This window comes from Lactuca saligna, chromosome 8 (assembly GCF_052625555.1).
Source record: "Lactuca saligna cultivar CGN05327 chromosome 8, ASM5262555v1, whole genome shotgun sequence".
In the NCBI taxonomy this organism is placed as follows: Eukaryota; Viridiplantae; Streptophyta; class Magnoliopsida; order Asterales; family Asteraceae; genus Lactuca; species Lactuca saligna.
The window spans coordinates 73,691,932-73,709,205 of record NC_136424.1 but is presented as its reverse complement, the minus strand read 5'-3'; the positions used below and the strand labels follow the sequence as shown (position 1 = coordinate 73,709,205).

General features: G+C 39.0%; 1 protein-coding gene across 1 annotated transcript; it reads right to left on the bottom strand.

The window, feature by feature from the left end:
* Nucleotides 1-14,092: 14,092 nt before the first annotated feature.
* Nucleotides 14,093-15,430, bottom strand: SAD1 (Small nuclear ribonucleoprotein family protein). The gene is made up of 4 exons (XM_078970157.1): nt 15,261-15,430; nt 15,037-15,160; nt 14,526-14,598; nt 14,093-14,413 (listed from the first exon to the last, which is right to left on the bottom strand). Exons 1-4 carry the CDS (start codon nt 15,292-15,294, stop codon nt 14,381-14,383), a joined length of 264 nt encoding a protein of 87 aa, XP_078826283.1. The 5' UTR covers nt 15,295-15,430; the 3' UTR covers nt 14,093-14,380.
* Nucleotides 15,431-17,274: the final 1,844 nt, after the last annotated feature.

The window sequence follows — 17,274 nt, the reverse complement described above, 5'->3', positions numbered from 1 at the left end:
TGTTCAGCTAGATTAGCCTTCTTTTTCTTAGAAAAGCTGTTAGGGTTTCATTATAAATATATGCATGCATGTATGCGTATAGTAACCGTCGTCACTCTCATTGAATATTGTAAACCCTAAAATCCTCTACAGTTGACGTTCTTTATCGAGCTCTTCTGAGGATTGTTTATTGAATCATTCGACACCTTTTGATTCATTAGCTTGTTCTTAATTGTTTACTTAGTCATTCATCTACCTGTTTCATAGATCTAATCGATCTTTAAGTTTGTTTTAATCTCATCAATTGGTATCAAAGCAGGAGGCTGTGTAATCCATACACTTCTTTTCTGTGAAAAAGCTTCGATTAGGGTTATTCCGCATTCATTGATATTTATTGAGTCGTCATCTCATAATTGACGTATCTCAATATTTATTATCTTTGCCCTAATTCGATATATTACAAGTCTGATCTTTGAACATGTTATTCGATCAATTATGGACGAGTCACAATCCAATCCCATCAATATTTCAAACAGCATTGGATCAACGACAAAGATTCCCATCCTCTACACCCATGATTATGAAGTCTGGGCGAATCACTTTGAAGATTATGTCATAGGATCTGAGGATAATGGATACCTCATCTGGGAAGCAATTATCTCTGGACCGTTTTCTCATTCATCAACTTCAAGGATTATTAAAACTCAAAAGGAGTATAATGATCTCCTGAAAGATGTTAAAGATGTAGCGCAAGATGAAAAAGTTAAATTTCAGTGCAATATCAAAGCGCTAAGATTGATTAGATTTGCTCTTCAATCCGATACCTTTAGGCTGGTAAGTTCATGCACAACTGCTAAAGAGATATGGGACAAGCTACGTGAATTGTACTCTACAGATGAAGATCTTGAACACTCCATTCAAACCTTACTCTTGTCTGAGTTTTGTGAGTTCAAGCAAGGAACAGAAGAAACAGTGACTCAAACGTTTGATCGCTTCAATCATCTTCTTAGCAAGATGATCAAACATGACATCGAAAGGAAGCTTATCGAACAGAAGGTTACTTTTTTAAATGGACTCAGGTCTGAGTGGAGAGCAATTGTGTCCACAGTTAAAGCACACGAGCAATTCAAATCCTACTCTTTGGCGAAACTGGTGGGCATCCTAAAATCTCAGGAAAAGATTGTGCTGCAGGAGAAGACCGTGGTTTCAAGTCTGGGTTCATTAGCACTCCTGTCGAAAAGCAAAGTTGTGATAGAGGACGAAGATCTCAACTTGGATGATTATGATCTCACATCTGAAGACTATGCTATGATGGTGTCAAATCCTAAGAGATTCATCAAGAAGAGATTCCCCACAAATAGGAACCGAAACTGGCAAGGAAGCTATAGCACCGAAAAAGTCAAAGATGAACCGAAAGCTGAAGAAGCAAAGAAGGAACATAAGGCCGAAGGAGATTCTGGAGTGAGCTGCTATTATTGTGGAGGAAAGAACCACTATGCAAAAGATTGCATCCTCAAAAAGATGGCAGAAAAGAACGAAGAAAATGATGAAGAAGCTGTGTTGATGAAAAAGCTTGATGAGTTAAGGAAGAAGAAATCTGCTGCTAACCCTTCCATGAATGCTTTAATTGTGTAGGGCTCGGTAGCTGATGATGAGTTCGGTGGCGTGGAGGTTCGGTCAACCGACTCTGAAGATGATGAAGTGAGGAAGCCTTCACATGGAAAGGCCTATGTAGCGAAAGAAGAGAGCAGTGGAGGAAGATGCTTGATGGTGTCCGATGTTTCTCAGATGAGAGGATACAACATTGATGGTGGGAATGAAGACAAAGAACAACAGAATCTATGCTTTACCACCAAACCTCTCAGCGAGCAGTTCAGCGAACTTGATGAACTGATCAAGAAGGTACAATCAGTTTTTGTCTCATTTAAAGTCCCACAATGCTCATATGAAAAGGAATTAAAAGTGTTAATTCAAGAATCTCTCATCTAGATAGTAGTTTAACTCAAACTCGGGTCACCAATTCTAACCTAACTGATCAATTAAGCAGGGTGTCTTCGAAGAGTGAGGAACGGCGGATGTGGATCGAACTGAAGGAGTCAGAGTTAATCAAAATAAAAGATGAAAACATCTATTTGCAAAGAGATCATTTAAAGCTTTTGAAACAGCGAAATGTTTTTTGTCTGATTGCCAAACGTCTTTATACTAATATTACTTAGCTTCATTTAAATTGCGAAATAGGGCAAAAGATTCATCGCATGATTTTACCCTTTCTTGAGTTTAAGGAAGATGAAATTGATGCTGATGCATTTAATTGTGAGAGTATTATTTCGTCTGAGGATGTTAATCCAACATATTTATATGGACTGGACAAAATTGAATCTTTCATAAAATCCAAGGACCACAAGAATATGCTCAAAAATCTTTTGGATGAAAATGATAAACTGAAGCTTAGAACCGAAACTATACAAAAATTTGACTCACTGAATGTCAACTTAAGCTCGGAAAATAAAATTGATGTTGAAAATGCATCTGAGCTTAATGAGGACGATAACATGAGTGAAATTTCTGTAGAGGACACAGTTGATTGCTCAGAATTTGTCAAAAATGAACCCGAGAACCACAAAAATCTCATCTCAGAAAATTCTGTGGAATTCGCTCGGTTGTCCCAACAAAAGTCCCCGATTCTTGTAGAGAAGGCAGTTGTATACCAAAAAGTTAGGACCACTCCGAATCAGGTATACAAAGTCATAGGTGTAACCGAACATCAGACTGCTGAACTAACAGCTATTGTGAACGAAGACAATGCTGACGGCTGTGATGAGTTCTTCTGGTCGGCTCCCATTGATAATGCTGATGAAACGGTTGGTCTGTCTGAAAGGACTTCATGGAAAAGCAAAGGCAGATACGTTCCAGAACCTTTAAATAAACCTGATTGCTTCACCGTGGTAAGTACCAGTGGAACAAAAGATGTCCCTCAAGAGAAAGAAATTCCTGCAAAAGAAGTCACATCTCCAAGCAAAACAACATCGGTTTAGAGTGGTTCAACCAATGAAAATCAAAAACATAAAGCCAACGTCCATCATCGACCGAAGCAGATGAGAAGTCAAAAACAGGAAAGGAATCAGAGATACAGGAAAAATCTCTCCGAAAGAAAACAGTTTTGGCAATCGCAAAATGCCTACTTCTCACATCAAGACAGGAATTTAAAACCAGTGAAAAATCCTGATGGATCGACGGAGAGAAACGACAACCGAATGCAGAGTCTCGGTTCTGAGCAGAACAACAACCGAACGCAGAGTCTCGGTTCTGAGCAGAACAACAACCGAAAGCAGAGGTTCGGTTCTGAGCAAAACAACAACCAAAAGCAGAGGTTCGGCTCAGAGCACAACAACAACCGAACGTATAGATTCGGTTCAGAGAATGATTTCAACCAAAAGCACAGGTTCGGTTCGGGAATTAAAAGAGGTTAAAACTCTAAAGTTGGTACTTCCGTTAATCAAAAGCAAAAGAATCACCCAAAATCTTCAATCAAGGAGTCATCCCATTCTAAGTAATCTAATTCTAACTTTTCTATCTCTTCAAAATCCTCTGTCTCTTCTCGTCCTAAAGTTCACTCTGTTTCTTCTCAAAAATCTCAGTCATCAGCTGATCAAAAATGGAAACAGAAGGTTTCAGATACTGAATCAAAATTAATTCCAAAACCATTAAATCCAAATAAAATCAAAGTTTTCACCATCAAAAGAAAAGATGATACAACACTAATAAAAAGAACATATGTTGTTGACATCTCTCTTACTATTCCCGCAAACAACTCACGAGGAACCAAAAAGCTCTGGGTTCCTAAATCTGCTTAATTTTTGCAGGTTATCAGTGACGAGCAGTATGACGAAGAATGGTACATTGATAGTGGCTGCTCGCGTCACATGACAGGGAGGAAGGAAGAACTTAGGGAATTCAGATCTCTTTCCAATGGTGGAAATGTCAAATTTGGGAACAATTCCTTCGGAACAATCAAAGGCTACGGGATGATTACAAACGGTGATTTCTCAATCAGGAAAGTTGCATATGTAGAGGGGTTACAACACAATCTCATCAGTGTATCTCAGCTTGTTGGAGGTACAGGTCTCAAAGTCTCATTCGATGATGAAGGTTCGGAAATTATTGAGAAGAAGACAAACAAAGTTATTCTCCAATCAGAGCGCAAAGGTGAAATGTTTCCCCTAAATCTCAAACCAATCAAAGGAAACCCAGCCATCTGTCTGTTATCCAAGGCACCATCTGATGAAAGCTGGCTGTGGCACAGAAGACTCTCTCATCTCAACTTCAAAGATATCAACAAACTTGTCACTGGAAGTCATGTGAGGGGTCTCCCATTGCTCAAATATGATAGAGATCATCTGTGTGCTGCATGTGAAATGGGAAAGCAGAGTCATCAAAGTCACCCATCCATAATAAACACTAAAGTCGTTGAACCACTGGAATTACTTCATATTGATTTATGTGGTCCATCTTCTATAGAAAGCATTGGTGGTAGCAAGTATATTCTTGTTATTGTTGATGACTTTTCACGTTTTACATGGGTGTTCTTTCTGAAGCTTAAATCTGAAGCAACTCACAAGCTAAAAGTGTTCATCAAGCAGATTGAAGTTCAGCTGAAGAAGGTCGTTCGCAACATCAGAAGTGACAATGGGTTGGAATTCAAAAATAACGAATTTGAAGAATTCCTGGAAGAAAAAGGGATCAGTCACAACTTCTCAGCTCCCTACACACCTCAACAGAACGGAATTTTCGAAAGACAAAACCGATCCTTATGTGAAGCTGCCCGAACAATGCTAAGTTTTGCTTCCTTACCTTTATATTTTTTGGCTGATGCTATTTCTGCTGCTTATTTTACACAGAACAGGTCGTATCTTAACAAACGCTTCACTCTCACTCCTTATGAGATCATCAATAACAGGAAGCCAACTGTGAAGTTTTTCCATGTGTTCGGTTCCAGATGCTTCATTTTCAATTCCAAAGAACACCGCAACAAGTTTGATGTCAAAGCTGATGAAGGGATATTTCTGGGTTATTCTCTTACTTCCAAAGCATACAGAGTGTTAAACAAGCGTTCAAAGAAGATCGAAGAAACTTACTACGTGACTTTTGATGATAGCTATGTTAAGAAGCTACAGGCCAACGAAGACACAGCTGGAGAAATCTTTCCTCAAACTGGCCAAGTCACAGCCTCAATCGCCAATCTATTCGAGAAATTCATGGAGCTTTTCGATGAACCAGAGAAGGCCACTCTTTCTGAAGCCAGTGCAGCAGACAACAGGGTAGATAACTTGACGCAACTTATTGACGATGCTGCAAGAAGAATGAATGAAGAAGAATCGAGTTCACAAGACCCTCCTCAACACAATGCATCAGTAGAGGGGGAGGATCCACCTGCATCCCAGCCAAGTTCACAAGTTGAGGGGGAGCTAAGGTCTCAACCTCCAACCGAGAGTGCTTTACCAACCGAGAGTGTCTCACCAACCGAGAGTGTCTCACCAAACGACAGAGCCTCTCCAACCGTAGGTTCATCAACACCAGAAAGATCATCACCTCAGGAAACCCCTATAGCTCAAGATTCACAAGACATTCCGGCAAGATCACATGTCGAGGGGGAGCATGCTGATATGTCATACGACTTCGACAGTCTGTCCGAACCGGAAGAAATGATAAATGCTGAATTGGATCCATCCTTTGATCCAAACTTCCCTCCTCTCACCAAATGGACCAGAAATCATCCTATTTCTCAAGTTGTCGGTGATATCTCAGAAACAGTTCTGACTCGATCACAACTCAAGGCAAAACAAGCATCCTTGTACTCAAAAGTCGAATTCTGCATGTTTAACTCATTCGTATCCAAAGTTGAACCAAAGACAGTTAAAACTGCTCTTGATCACTCTGATTGGGTTCAAGCAATGCAAGACGAACTGAATGAATTTGAAAGGAACAAGGTCTGGCATCTTATTCCAACTCCTCCTCATGCCTCGGTTGTTGGTCTCAAATGGGTCTTTAGGAACAAACTCGACAAGGAAGGGAATGTTATCAGAAACAAAGCTCGTCTGGTCGTCAAAGGATACTGTCAGGAGGAAGGCATTGACTATGAAGAGACTTTCACTCCGGTAGCTAGGCTGGAATCAGTGAGAATATTTCTTACTTATGCTGCTCACAAAAACTTTGAGGTCTTTCAAATGGACGTCAAGTGTGCCTTTCTCAATGAAGATCTCGAAGAGACTGTGTATGTGGAGCAACCTCCGGGATTCGTGAATGAAAAGCATCCCGATCACTGTTACATTTTGGATAAAGCTGTGTATGGTCTGAAACAAGCACCGAGGGCCTGGTATGAAACGTTGACTAAATTTTTAAAGATGTCCAAATTCAAACAAGGTTCGGTTGACCCAACCTTCTTTCGCAAAAAGGAAGGTAACCACCTTATGATAGTTCAAATTTATGTCGACGATATCATCTTTGGCTCCACGAATCCAAGCCTAACAGCTGAATTCAGAAAGCTGATGGAGACTAAATTTGAAATGAGCTCAATGGGTCCCATTAACTTTTTTCTTGGTTTAAATATCACATAAGGACCTGAAGGCATCTTTATTAACCAGGAAGCTTACACAAATAATCTCTTAGCAAAATTTGGCATGATGGGAGATTCAAAGGTCAAAGTCCCAATGGCATTCGGCACTAAGCTCACTCCATCCCTGGACAAACCGGCTGTTGATCTTACCCTTTATCGTCAGATGATAGGCTCTCTAATGTATCTTACTGCTAGCAGACCTGACATAATGTTTTCCGTTTGTTACTGTGCTCGATTTCAGGCAAATCCAAGGGAACCTCATATGCTTGCAGTGAAAAACATATTCCGTTATCTCAAGCGAACTACCTCTTTAGGTCTGTGGTACCCTTCTAACTCAGGCTTCTTCGTTCAAGCCTACTCAGATGCAGACCTTGGTGGTTGTGGTCTCGACAGGAAAAGCACCACTGGCGGTTGCCAATTCCTCGATGGGAAGTTGGTTAGCTGGCAGTCAAAGAAACAAACCTGCGTGTCATTGTCTACTGCTGAAGCATAATACATTGCCGCTGCTTCCTGTACCTCTCAAGTGATTTGGATCCAGAGTCAACTCCGCGACTATGGACTCAATATGAAAAAGATCCCACTATATTATGACTCTGAAAGTGCAATTAGGATCTGTCATAACCCAGTGCAACATTCCAAGACCAAGCACATCGCACTGAGGTATCACTTCATCAAAGATCACGTGGAAAACGGAAACGTTGAAGTACACTTCGTTAGAACCACTGATCAATTGGCCGATGTCTTTACCAAAGCTCTTCCTGAAACGACTTTCAACAAAATTCTACAAGGCTTGGGTATGATGGTTGGAGAATCGGTCCCAAATCCTCAAATCTCCATCTAAGTATCAAGAACCGAAAGAGACAGACCGCTCGGTTGCTCTCTGCTCTGGAGATTTAAAGGAACCGAAGCAAACAGACCGCTCGGTCTCTCTCTGCTCTGAAGATTTAAAGGAACCGAAGCAAACAGACCGCTCGGTCTCTCTCTGCTTTGATGATTTACTGGAACCGAACTAGACAGACCGCTCGGTTCATCTCTGTTCTGAAATTGTCACCAAAATACCCAGATCGCTCGGTCTATCTCTGCTTCATCATTTTTTTTTATGTTGTACAATTTTATCTTTCTGTTTTATTTATTTTTCAGAAAATCCCAAAATTACAAAAACATTTTATCTTTCTGTTTTTATTTATTTTTCAGAAAAATCCCAAAATTACAAAAACATTTTATCTTTCTGTTTTTATCCATTTTTCAGAAAAATCTCAAAATTACAAAAACATTTTATTCTTCTGTTTTATTCCGTTTTCTTACTTACTTCCACTACTTGCAAGTCCTGGTCGGTGTACGTTTTGCACAGGTGAATACAAGCATCACCTTCTGTAGTGTTTACCCAGGTATGTTTTATCTTTCTCAGACTAGTTAGACGTCCCTAGAAGCATGCTGTTGTATGTTGTCGCAAGCCTCTATGACCTCGAGCACGCCTTAATGATTCGATCAATACCTATCGTCTCTTCCCAATCAGGCTATTCTCTCACACTCGGTCTAGATCTACCTTACTCTACTCATTTGATACATGAGTTGCTCTGCTTTGTCCCTATTCTGTAGCAGAAGGTACGTTCGGTCTCTTAACCACCTCCTCAAATTCTACATTTACCTTCAATTCCCCAAAGTAACCCTTGATGCTTTCGGTCTTTACCACTGAGGCTTATGGTTACACAACCTCTGTGTTTATGATCTTGGATTCGATTACCACGTTCTAAGTGAAACCCAAAATCCAATACCTGAAATGAATTGACGGTGAGTGATATACTCAAGATATTACTTGGAAATCTCATTTTCTTTTTGTGTGATCTTTTATGAAATCGTCTCCACCTAAGACATTTCTTCCCAAAGAGGTCCAATTTATTTTTCTTTTTGTCTATCCCATGCTTGTCACGCGATAATTCCCACCTACCTGTTCAACAGATCACATCGGTCTCACAGGTATCTCTGCCAACACTCAGTTTTATGTTAAGACTTGATGTTCGGTTAGAGGTCAGCCACCTTTCAGCCCATGATCAAAAGATGCCTTTCATTGTTTATTAATAGACAACTGATCGTATTTCCCGGGAAACCACACAAGCACTTCAAGTCTCTCTTGGCTTTGAAGGAAGCGATTCTTGCCTGGAATCTTCCGCTTTCTGTCTTCTTAATAGACAACACTCACATCCCAAACACCTTTGATTTATTTCTTTATCTTTCACACTCTTATGCACGAAAATTAATTTTTTCCAACATTCTGATTGTTGTTTGGTATATGGTTTTAAGTTTCAGTTGTAACCAAACAAGGGCACAAGGAATTTCAAACGGTACAAAAATGATTTGGGCGCGTGCAATTGATTCGTTTCACACCCACGTGTGCTGACGTATTCCTGGGATACACCATAACTTCCTATCGCGCTTTTTCAGGCGACGTTTTGGTTTCCTCATCATCACGATTTTCTCTCTCCAGTGAACGGTATAAATAAGGGGTGATCGTGTTCTTTGGCATTTACCTCCCACGAATTCTCTCTCTCTGAAAAGTTTCCACTGTTCATCTTCTTCCACAACTCAACAATGGCGACTTCTTCTTCTGCACAAGATCAAACTGCATCTTCATCCTTGCTCTCCATCAAACCTAATCAAAATATGATTAGAGAAATGACCCCGTTCTTATATGATTCATACATGCTACACGTGGTGGAATGCCTCAAATATTCCCCATTGTTGTTGGCACTCACGCAAGTGGAAGCCATTCCAATGTCCCTGCTCTCTCAAGTCTACACAACGGCAAACTACGACAAACACAGAGATCGCATCTACTTCACCATCCACGACAAGAAAACCTCTGTGTCCAAAACAAGGTTTTGCTCTCTTCTAGGGCTTGCAGTCGACTCTTCCGTCATCTCACCGGATTTCATCACCACTACTCAACTCTTCTCAATGATGTACGAGATGGGGTATACGGATGTTCTTACTACTATCGCGAAGGTCAAGAAATCCTGTCTTCCGTCTCAGTGGAACGGATTGCTTACCCTTTTGATTAAGGGTTTAGCGGAGAGGTGTGGTGGTTCTGACACCACGAGTAAAGGGTTTCTCACCATCCTGTATGGTCTTTACAACGGCATCAATCTAGATTATGGCTCCATAATCTGGTCTCAAGTCGTTCAGAGTCTCAACACCACTACACGATACTCTGAGATATCATGCGGCCGGTTCTGGACGCTTATCACAAAAAAGGCCATGGATTCCCTTGAAATTCCGGTGATGAAGGATGTTCTTATGGCTTCAATTGCCTCTTACCACACCAAGAAGATCATCGTTTCTGATCCAAGTAAGTTTCTCCATTATGGATTAATCCCTGAATCCATGTACAGGTGTGTCACGCCTCATAGAAAAATCATGGCTGACTATAGCACCAGAACACCTTTGCCTCCACGGGTTCTATCTGATGAACAGAGAGCTACCCTAGATGCCCTTGATCAACCTGCCAACCGTGGCAAGAGGGCAAGCAAAAAGGAGAAAACAGAGAAGAAGGAAACTGAACCAAAGAAGGAGAGAAAGCGAAGATCCTCCAAACGCAAATCTGATGCAGAGGAACCTTCTCAGTCCAAATCCAAGAAGGTCAAGAAGATGGCTAAAAGAGTCAAAGGGTTTCCTTCTCCTGGCTCTGCTCCTAATGACCCATCCGACACAGAGGCTGCTGCTCCTCCAACCGAAACAACAATTGCTCAGTCTCCTCAACAACCATCTTCTCCCGCAGGCACTCATCTTCCCTCTCCACCAGCATCTCCCAAAATTCCCAAATCACCCTCTCCACCAACATCTCCCAAAATTACCAAATCACCCACTCCTCCCACTTCTCCTAAAAATCCTACCCCACCCCAATCACCAACACAGGAGGTCCCACTATCTGTTCCTATAACCATCCCTCCCACTACAACAGAACCAATCATTCCACTCTCTGTTACTCAACCTTCATCCTCTATCCCCACACCAATTATCACCGAATCAGTTACTATCACCTCTACCCAACCACCAGTAACGGTCAATGTATCTGATACAGGGGCTGCTACTGTGGTTGAAACCCCCGTCATCAACATCCCACCATCTCCTTCTCCATCCTCCAACTCCGGTGCTACCTTGGGCGGCGATGATGAAGAGTACGATTCTCTTTATTATAGCCCATACCGGATTCCCACAGACACTGATGTCGATACCCCTGTTACTAGTCAGCAGATTCAAGAAATTCACGACAAACTCGACAGTCTGCTGGCTGATAATAAAGCCTACGGGGGTGTCGTGCTAAAAGCCTTCATCGAGTCTGCGATCAAGACGTACACTGACGCTCTGGATCGTTCAACTGATGCCATCGACAACTCAGCTGCTTCATGCTCCAAAGCCACCAAGGAAGTTTCTGAGGTTGTTCACACAACTCAGATATTTCTTGATTCTCTAAAAGTACATGCTGATTCCAGTGCGGCCAAGTTTCAGACGTCCGTCGACTCTTTCTCGGCTACCCTTCAGGGTGAAACCTCCAAATTTGAGGCTCTGCGTACTGACCTCAAAACTGAATCCACATCATTTCTCAAATCTTTGGATTCACGTTTTGCTTCTCTAGCAGCAGAGAGCACCCTAAAGGAAGATCTTGTCAAGCATCAGGCAACTATCGACCTACAAAAGATACAACTGGCCCAGGCACAACAAGAAATTTCTTTGCTAAAGACTCAGCGGGCAGTTCTTCAAGGTTGCGCTGGTGATGTCAAGAATATGTTGACAAGTGTTCTTGACACTCATGATCCCTTCCTTACCCTTACTATCAGACAGCATCTCCAGGCTAAACTCCTTCCTGCAATTAACATCTTGAGCGAAATGAAGGGTGTCTCGGAGAAGCTTGTTCTTCCGCGACAAGGGGGAGAGGAAGGTGTGTCAAAGACAGAACCGAAGGTTAATGTAGCTTCGGGTTCTGGGAAACAAGTCCTTGTTGAGAGCGAGTCAGATTCAGATGAAACTATCACTGAAGCTCTTCAACGAAAGAAAAGGGACAAAGAGCTAGATGAAACTCTTAAAATAGCTCGAGAGGCCGAGGCTAGGGAAAGAAAGATCAAGGAGGATGAGGATGCCATACAAGCCAAGAAGACTCTGTTCCCAGAATGGGACAGAGACACACTCATCACTCAAGCGATCGAGTTTCCCTCCATATATTGGTTGGAACCGATTGCATCTTTCGAGTGTGAAAATACCAAAGACTCGCAGTTTGACATGCCAATCACGCGAAAAGCTTTTACATTTCATTGCTTTGATGTCACTGCCGATGTCCCTCATCCAAACTTGAAGGTTGACAGAGAGTTAATAGATTTCTATCTGAAGTATGGTCAACCGCAGTACTTGACATGGAGTGCTCAGAAGATAATTAAAGTCAAGGTACTGAAACCGACACAGGCTGGGAAATTTGTGAACGTTAATTTCAAAATCAACAGAGGAACGGCCAACACAGAACATCTCATTTCTCTGGCAGATCTTCCCAGTCTGAATCCGCATGATTGGATTCTGCTATACAACATTCTTCTCACCAATCATAGAGAGTATGAACCGATTCTTAAACATCTCAAAAGAATGTTGGCTTCCTACATCCATGAGCTCGCCACTATGGATCAGGAAATAGCAAAGATTATGAACAAGAAACCGACCGTCAAGCCTACTTCCAAGACAGGAGACGTTCATAAAATGAAGGTAGGGCAAATTGATTCTTCCAATCTGACGGTCATGTTCACAAGAGGCGACAAGCATAAGTTTATGTTTGCTTTGGTAGACAAACATCTGTTTTCAACAGATTGTCTGGAGCATATTATAAATATCATTCACCGATGCAAGCAGAACTCAACAGCAGACAAGAAGAACTTCACTGATATGCTTCGTTGGTATATCACCTTCAGGCATCACATTCTGGCTATAATACCGAGAATTTTTGAAACGGTAAAGAAGCCTTCTACTGTTAAAAGAGAATGAAGATTCTGTGCCAAAGACGCAAAGGGGGAGATTGTTGAAGATAATAGAGTTGCGTCTTGGGCCCTTTTGTTTTACAACCGGATTGGGCTTTTCAATCCGTGTTCAGCTAGATTAGCCTTCTTTTTCTTAGAAAAGCTGTTAGGGTTTCATTATAAATATATGCATGCATGTATGCGTATAGTAACCGTCGTCACTCTCATTGAATATTGTAAACCCTAAAATCCTCTACAGTTGACGTTCTTTATCGAGCTCTTCTGAGGATTGTGTATTGAATCATTCGACACCTTTTGATTCATTAGCTTGTTCTTAATTGTTTACTTAGTCATTCATCTACCTGTTTCATAGATCTAATCGATCTTTAAGTTTGTTTTAATCTCATCACAACACAAAAGGAACTTCAAGCTCAAAAACACACACACACACACACAGGCTTAGGACGAAGGTTGGCTCTCTCTTAGGGTTTCACTCTCTCAAATGGTGGTTGAGGATATGGCCTTAGCTTTCTTTATATAGGGCTCAAGTCACAATTAGGGTTTGCATCTGGGCCCGCTACGCCCAACGTAACCCTGGGTACGCCCAACGTACCTAGGCGAGTCCGCATCCAAACTAAGTGCATGAGTACGCACAGCGTACTCTTCAGTACGCCCAGCGTACTCAACGGTTATAAATTTCCTTTAGGGATTAATCTTGACAACTTGAAAAGGAATAAGGGTTAAATGATTATACCTGAATTTCGGGATGTTACAAAAATCAGAAAAAACAATGGTTAAAATGTATATGTATGTGTGTGTATATATATAAATAATACATTGTTTTATATGTTTTATATCAAAATATAAATAATACATTGTTTTGTACTTTTATATAATAAATTATTTTGATTATAGAAGGTTTAATAACCAAAAAATATTATAATATTTAGTTTTTTTTTTTTCATAGCAAAGAAAAATCAATGTTTTAAATAATGTAGGTGTGATTTGACGACACTATCAAACCTCAAAATTTTATGAGTTGCGGTGACTCATGATTTTTGTAAGACACTTAAAACGGAAATTTTATATATATACAAATAACTTAAGGAGACATTTTGTTAAAATGTAACGACAGATACAAACCTTAGAACCATGATAAGTTTTTAGAACCTCGACAAATCGGCATTTCTTTTATTTTTTCAAATATGATTTTAAGAACATGAATTTTGTGGTTTTTAATTTTCTTTTTTAGTAAACTTTTTCTCACAAGAATTAATTATAGAACAAAAAAAAATTAGTGACAAGTTAAACATTCCAATAATATTCTAATAAAAAGTAAAAAGCTCACTATCTTCTATATTTTGTAATGGTGTCTAAAAAATTAAATAACACGTTATAACTCCTTTATACATGTCTTCATTTTTTATTGAAATAAATTTTCATGTTGTTTTAATTCCAATTAGAATACAAATCTTCTATGCTTCTCTACTAAAATAAAAAACGAAAATACAATTTAATGATCATCCCTACATTATAAAATAGTAGCAGACATTTGGACATAAACCATAAGATTTAGACTTACAAACATCAGTTTTAAAACATCCTGATCAAAACCAAATTACAAAGTAATAAAAAAAACAAAAACGACAATAAGAAATTACAAATGTTTTGTAAGGTGGTTTTAGAATGTCATTTAAAGGATACGAGATGGGTTCAAAAAAGCACCCATCCTTCAAAATAACAACTACAGAATTTCCAACCTTACCCCTACCCATCAATATCACCAATTCTTCAATCATTCTGGATCTGGAGAGCCACCAGGAACAAGCTGCATCAAGACAATGAAACAATGAGGAACTCAAATATGGGTAAAAAGGGGATTTGGCAGCAGATTTGTGTAAAGTTAAACAAAAATCAAGAAGCATGAAAATAATACTTACAATTGCTATGTTATTTCCATTGAGCAAAATCTGATCAAGCTTTGTAATCCTACGTCCTTCAGGTGTTATTTCACTGCAATACAAAAAAGATCAAAATAATTATAAACATTAATACTTCAGTGACTAAATCAGACACAGCCCCAAAGTCAAGTTCAAAAGAGTTTGATAGCAGCATATGTAATAAGAGAGATAAGTGGAGTTCATTGTTGTTTATACTCAATAACAATAGATCCCCAATCCTGTTTGCATTCACTACATTCAAACTGAACACTAGATCATCATTGATATTTACTAATCCTGCCTATTATTGTAATTTCAAACAATCCCCTCGAAAAAAATAATCCTAATTTTAGGGTTTGAATAAACCCTAATATATAACAGCTATTCAATTTTCCGAACTTGCTTTAACCAATGTAATCAGGTTTATAGCAATAAATAACACAAATCTACACTGTACTATCCAAAATCAATGAAATTGTAGCGGATAAGAAAAGAGGGAGCAATTACTTACTATTCGGTGACGTCCTCGAGAACCATGTTAACATAGACATCGAAACCCTTGAGAGTTCCAACGAGTTCCTTGTCTCCTTTCATTATCACCCATATCTTAGAACCTATGCACCGATCTATCAACTCTGCATCATCGAAACAAAAGTTTAAGTTTGAATTAAAAGCTATTTCTGCCAACTGGTGCAAATGATAGAGGGTTATGAAACGATATAGAAGAATGTGAACCTGAAGGGAGGAGCTGCGAAGGATTGTGCGCCATTGATTCTCTTGAGACGAATCGCTTTGGTAAATTGAACTTGTATGCGTTTCGCACCGAGCCTTTCCTCCGATGAGTTCCGAAAGTTGGAGCGCTGGGTTTTGTAGCTAGTTCCACTAACGAGAACAATCGACTTTAGTTTTAGGGGTATGTGGGAGGTTTTTTTTTTTTAAGCGCAATATCATAAAGCAATATCATAAAGGCCTAAATTTTTAAAATCTAATTGGAAAAATTTGGGATTACTTTTTGAACGAAAAAAAGTACTTTTCCATTTATCAAATAATTTTTGGATTTATTTTAATTTTTTAAAAAAAAGTTAAAAGTTAAAAAGCTGATTTAAAAAGAAAAACAAACACCTCTTAATATATTTTTTATTATTAGTACGATAGTTATAATTTTCTTACAGAATTATCACTTTGGTGAGTGTCATGGTTATCTTTGTTAATTTTTTTACAAAATTGGTCATAAAAAGTTTAAATTTGATTCCTGAGGTTTGCAAAAATTACACCATATGGTTTTTAATTTTATTTTTCGTTTTTATATATATACTTTATTTATTATCGTTATATATATATATATATATATATATATATATATATATATATATATATATATATATATATATATATATATATATATATATATATATATATATATATATACAGACACGTTTTTTTATATATACTTTATTTATTTTCGACAAAATTGCAAAAATGATCCCTATGGTTTGCCGATTTCTATGGGTAAGGTCCAAAAAAAAGTTTGCTAGCAAAAAACGTCCTTATTTGATGTTTGAGCCGTGGATTTGGTCCCTGCTTCTAACTGCCGTTAGAGGCATTCCGTTTTCTTCCCCACGTGCCATGCACGCGAGGGTATTTTTGTCTTTTCATTTATGGGACCAAAATTGCAATCTAATTTCTCTATTTAACATCGACTTAAACCCATCTTCCCCAACGACTCTCTCTGTGAAAATGGTAACGATCATATGCTTTTGTGACAACAATTATGTGTTGCGTACATCGTGGACTCCACTCAATCCATGCCGACGGTTCTACGCATGCCATCTACCGGTAAAGTAGCGTTCTAATATTTGCCATCAAACACCTTATTGTTGCCCTAATTTTGTGTGCTTCAACTTTGAAAGGACTCAAAATGTCGATTCCTTGGATGGTTTGATCCTCTAATGTGTGATCGTGCTAAGGCTATCATTCCTGGTCTACTGAAGAGCATGAACAATTTGAAGCTTTCAGTGAAAGAGTTAGAAGATGAAATTCAGAATTTGAGGTTTTACCTGAAGATGACAGTGAAAGAATTAGAAGATAAAGTTTGTAAATTGAAGTTCTACTTGTGGTGTAGTTGGATTTTTTTCTTGTTTTCTGGATGTGGAATTAGGGATTAGGGTTAAGTTCTACCTATGGTGCTAAGGTTTTTTTGGGATCTTATTGTTTTGATGAATAGGCCTTTGTATATTGTAAGGGTCATTTCATGAACCTTGTACCTCGAATTATAATGTATGGAATATTATCTTATTTAATTGTTGTTATTATGGAGATTATAATGGTAATACAATACAGGAAATGGTATTAAGAAAAATACAATACCATTTTGGAACTTACTAAGTGCTATTGAATCATAAGATATAATCCAAATAAGTCAATGCAAATTACAATACCATTGCACATAACCAAAAGCAATTGTCATTACAATATGCAAGTGTAACAAAAAAGAAGCAACCACATGAGTTTTGGAATTGCAAAATAACTTAACATACTAATAACTGTTAAAACAACCAATACATGGGAGTTTCTTAAACAAATTAGACCAAAAGATGATTTAACAACTTAACATTACACTTGACCATACAAACTACTCTTGATCATGACCCTCATTAGCTCCTCCACCCTCTTGTTGGCCTGCACCTTGACCTTTACATGTCCTTTTGTTGTGTCCTTTTTGTTTGCATTTACCACATGTGACACTCCC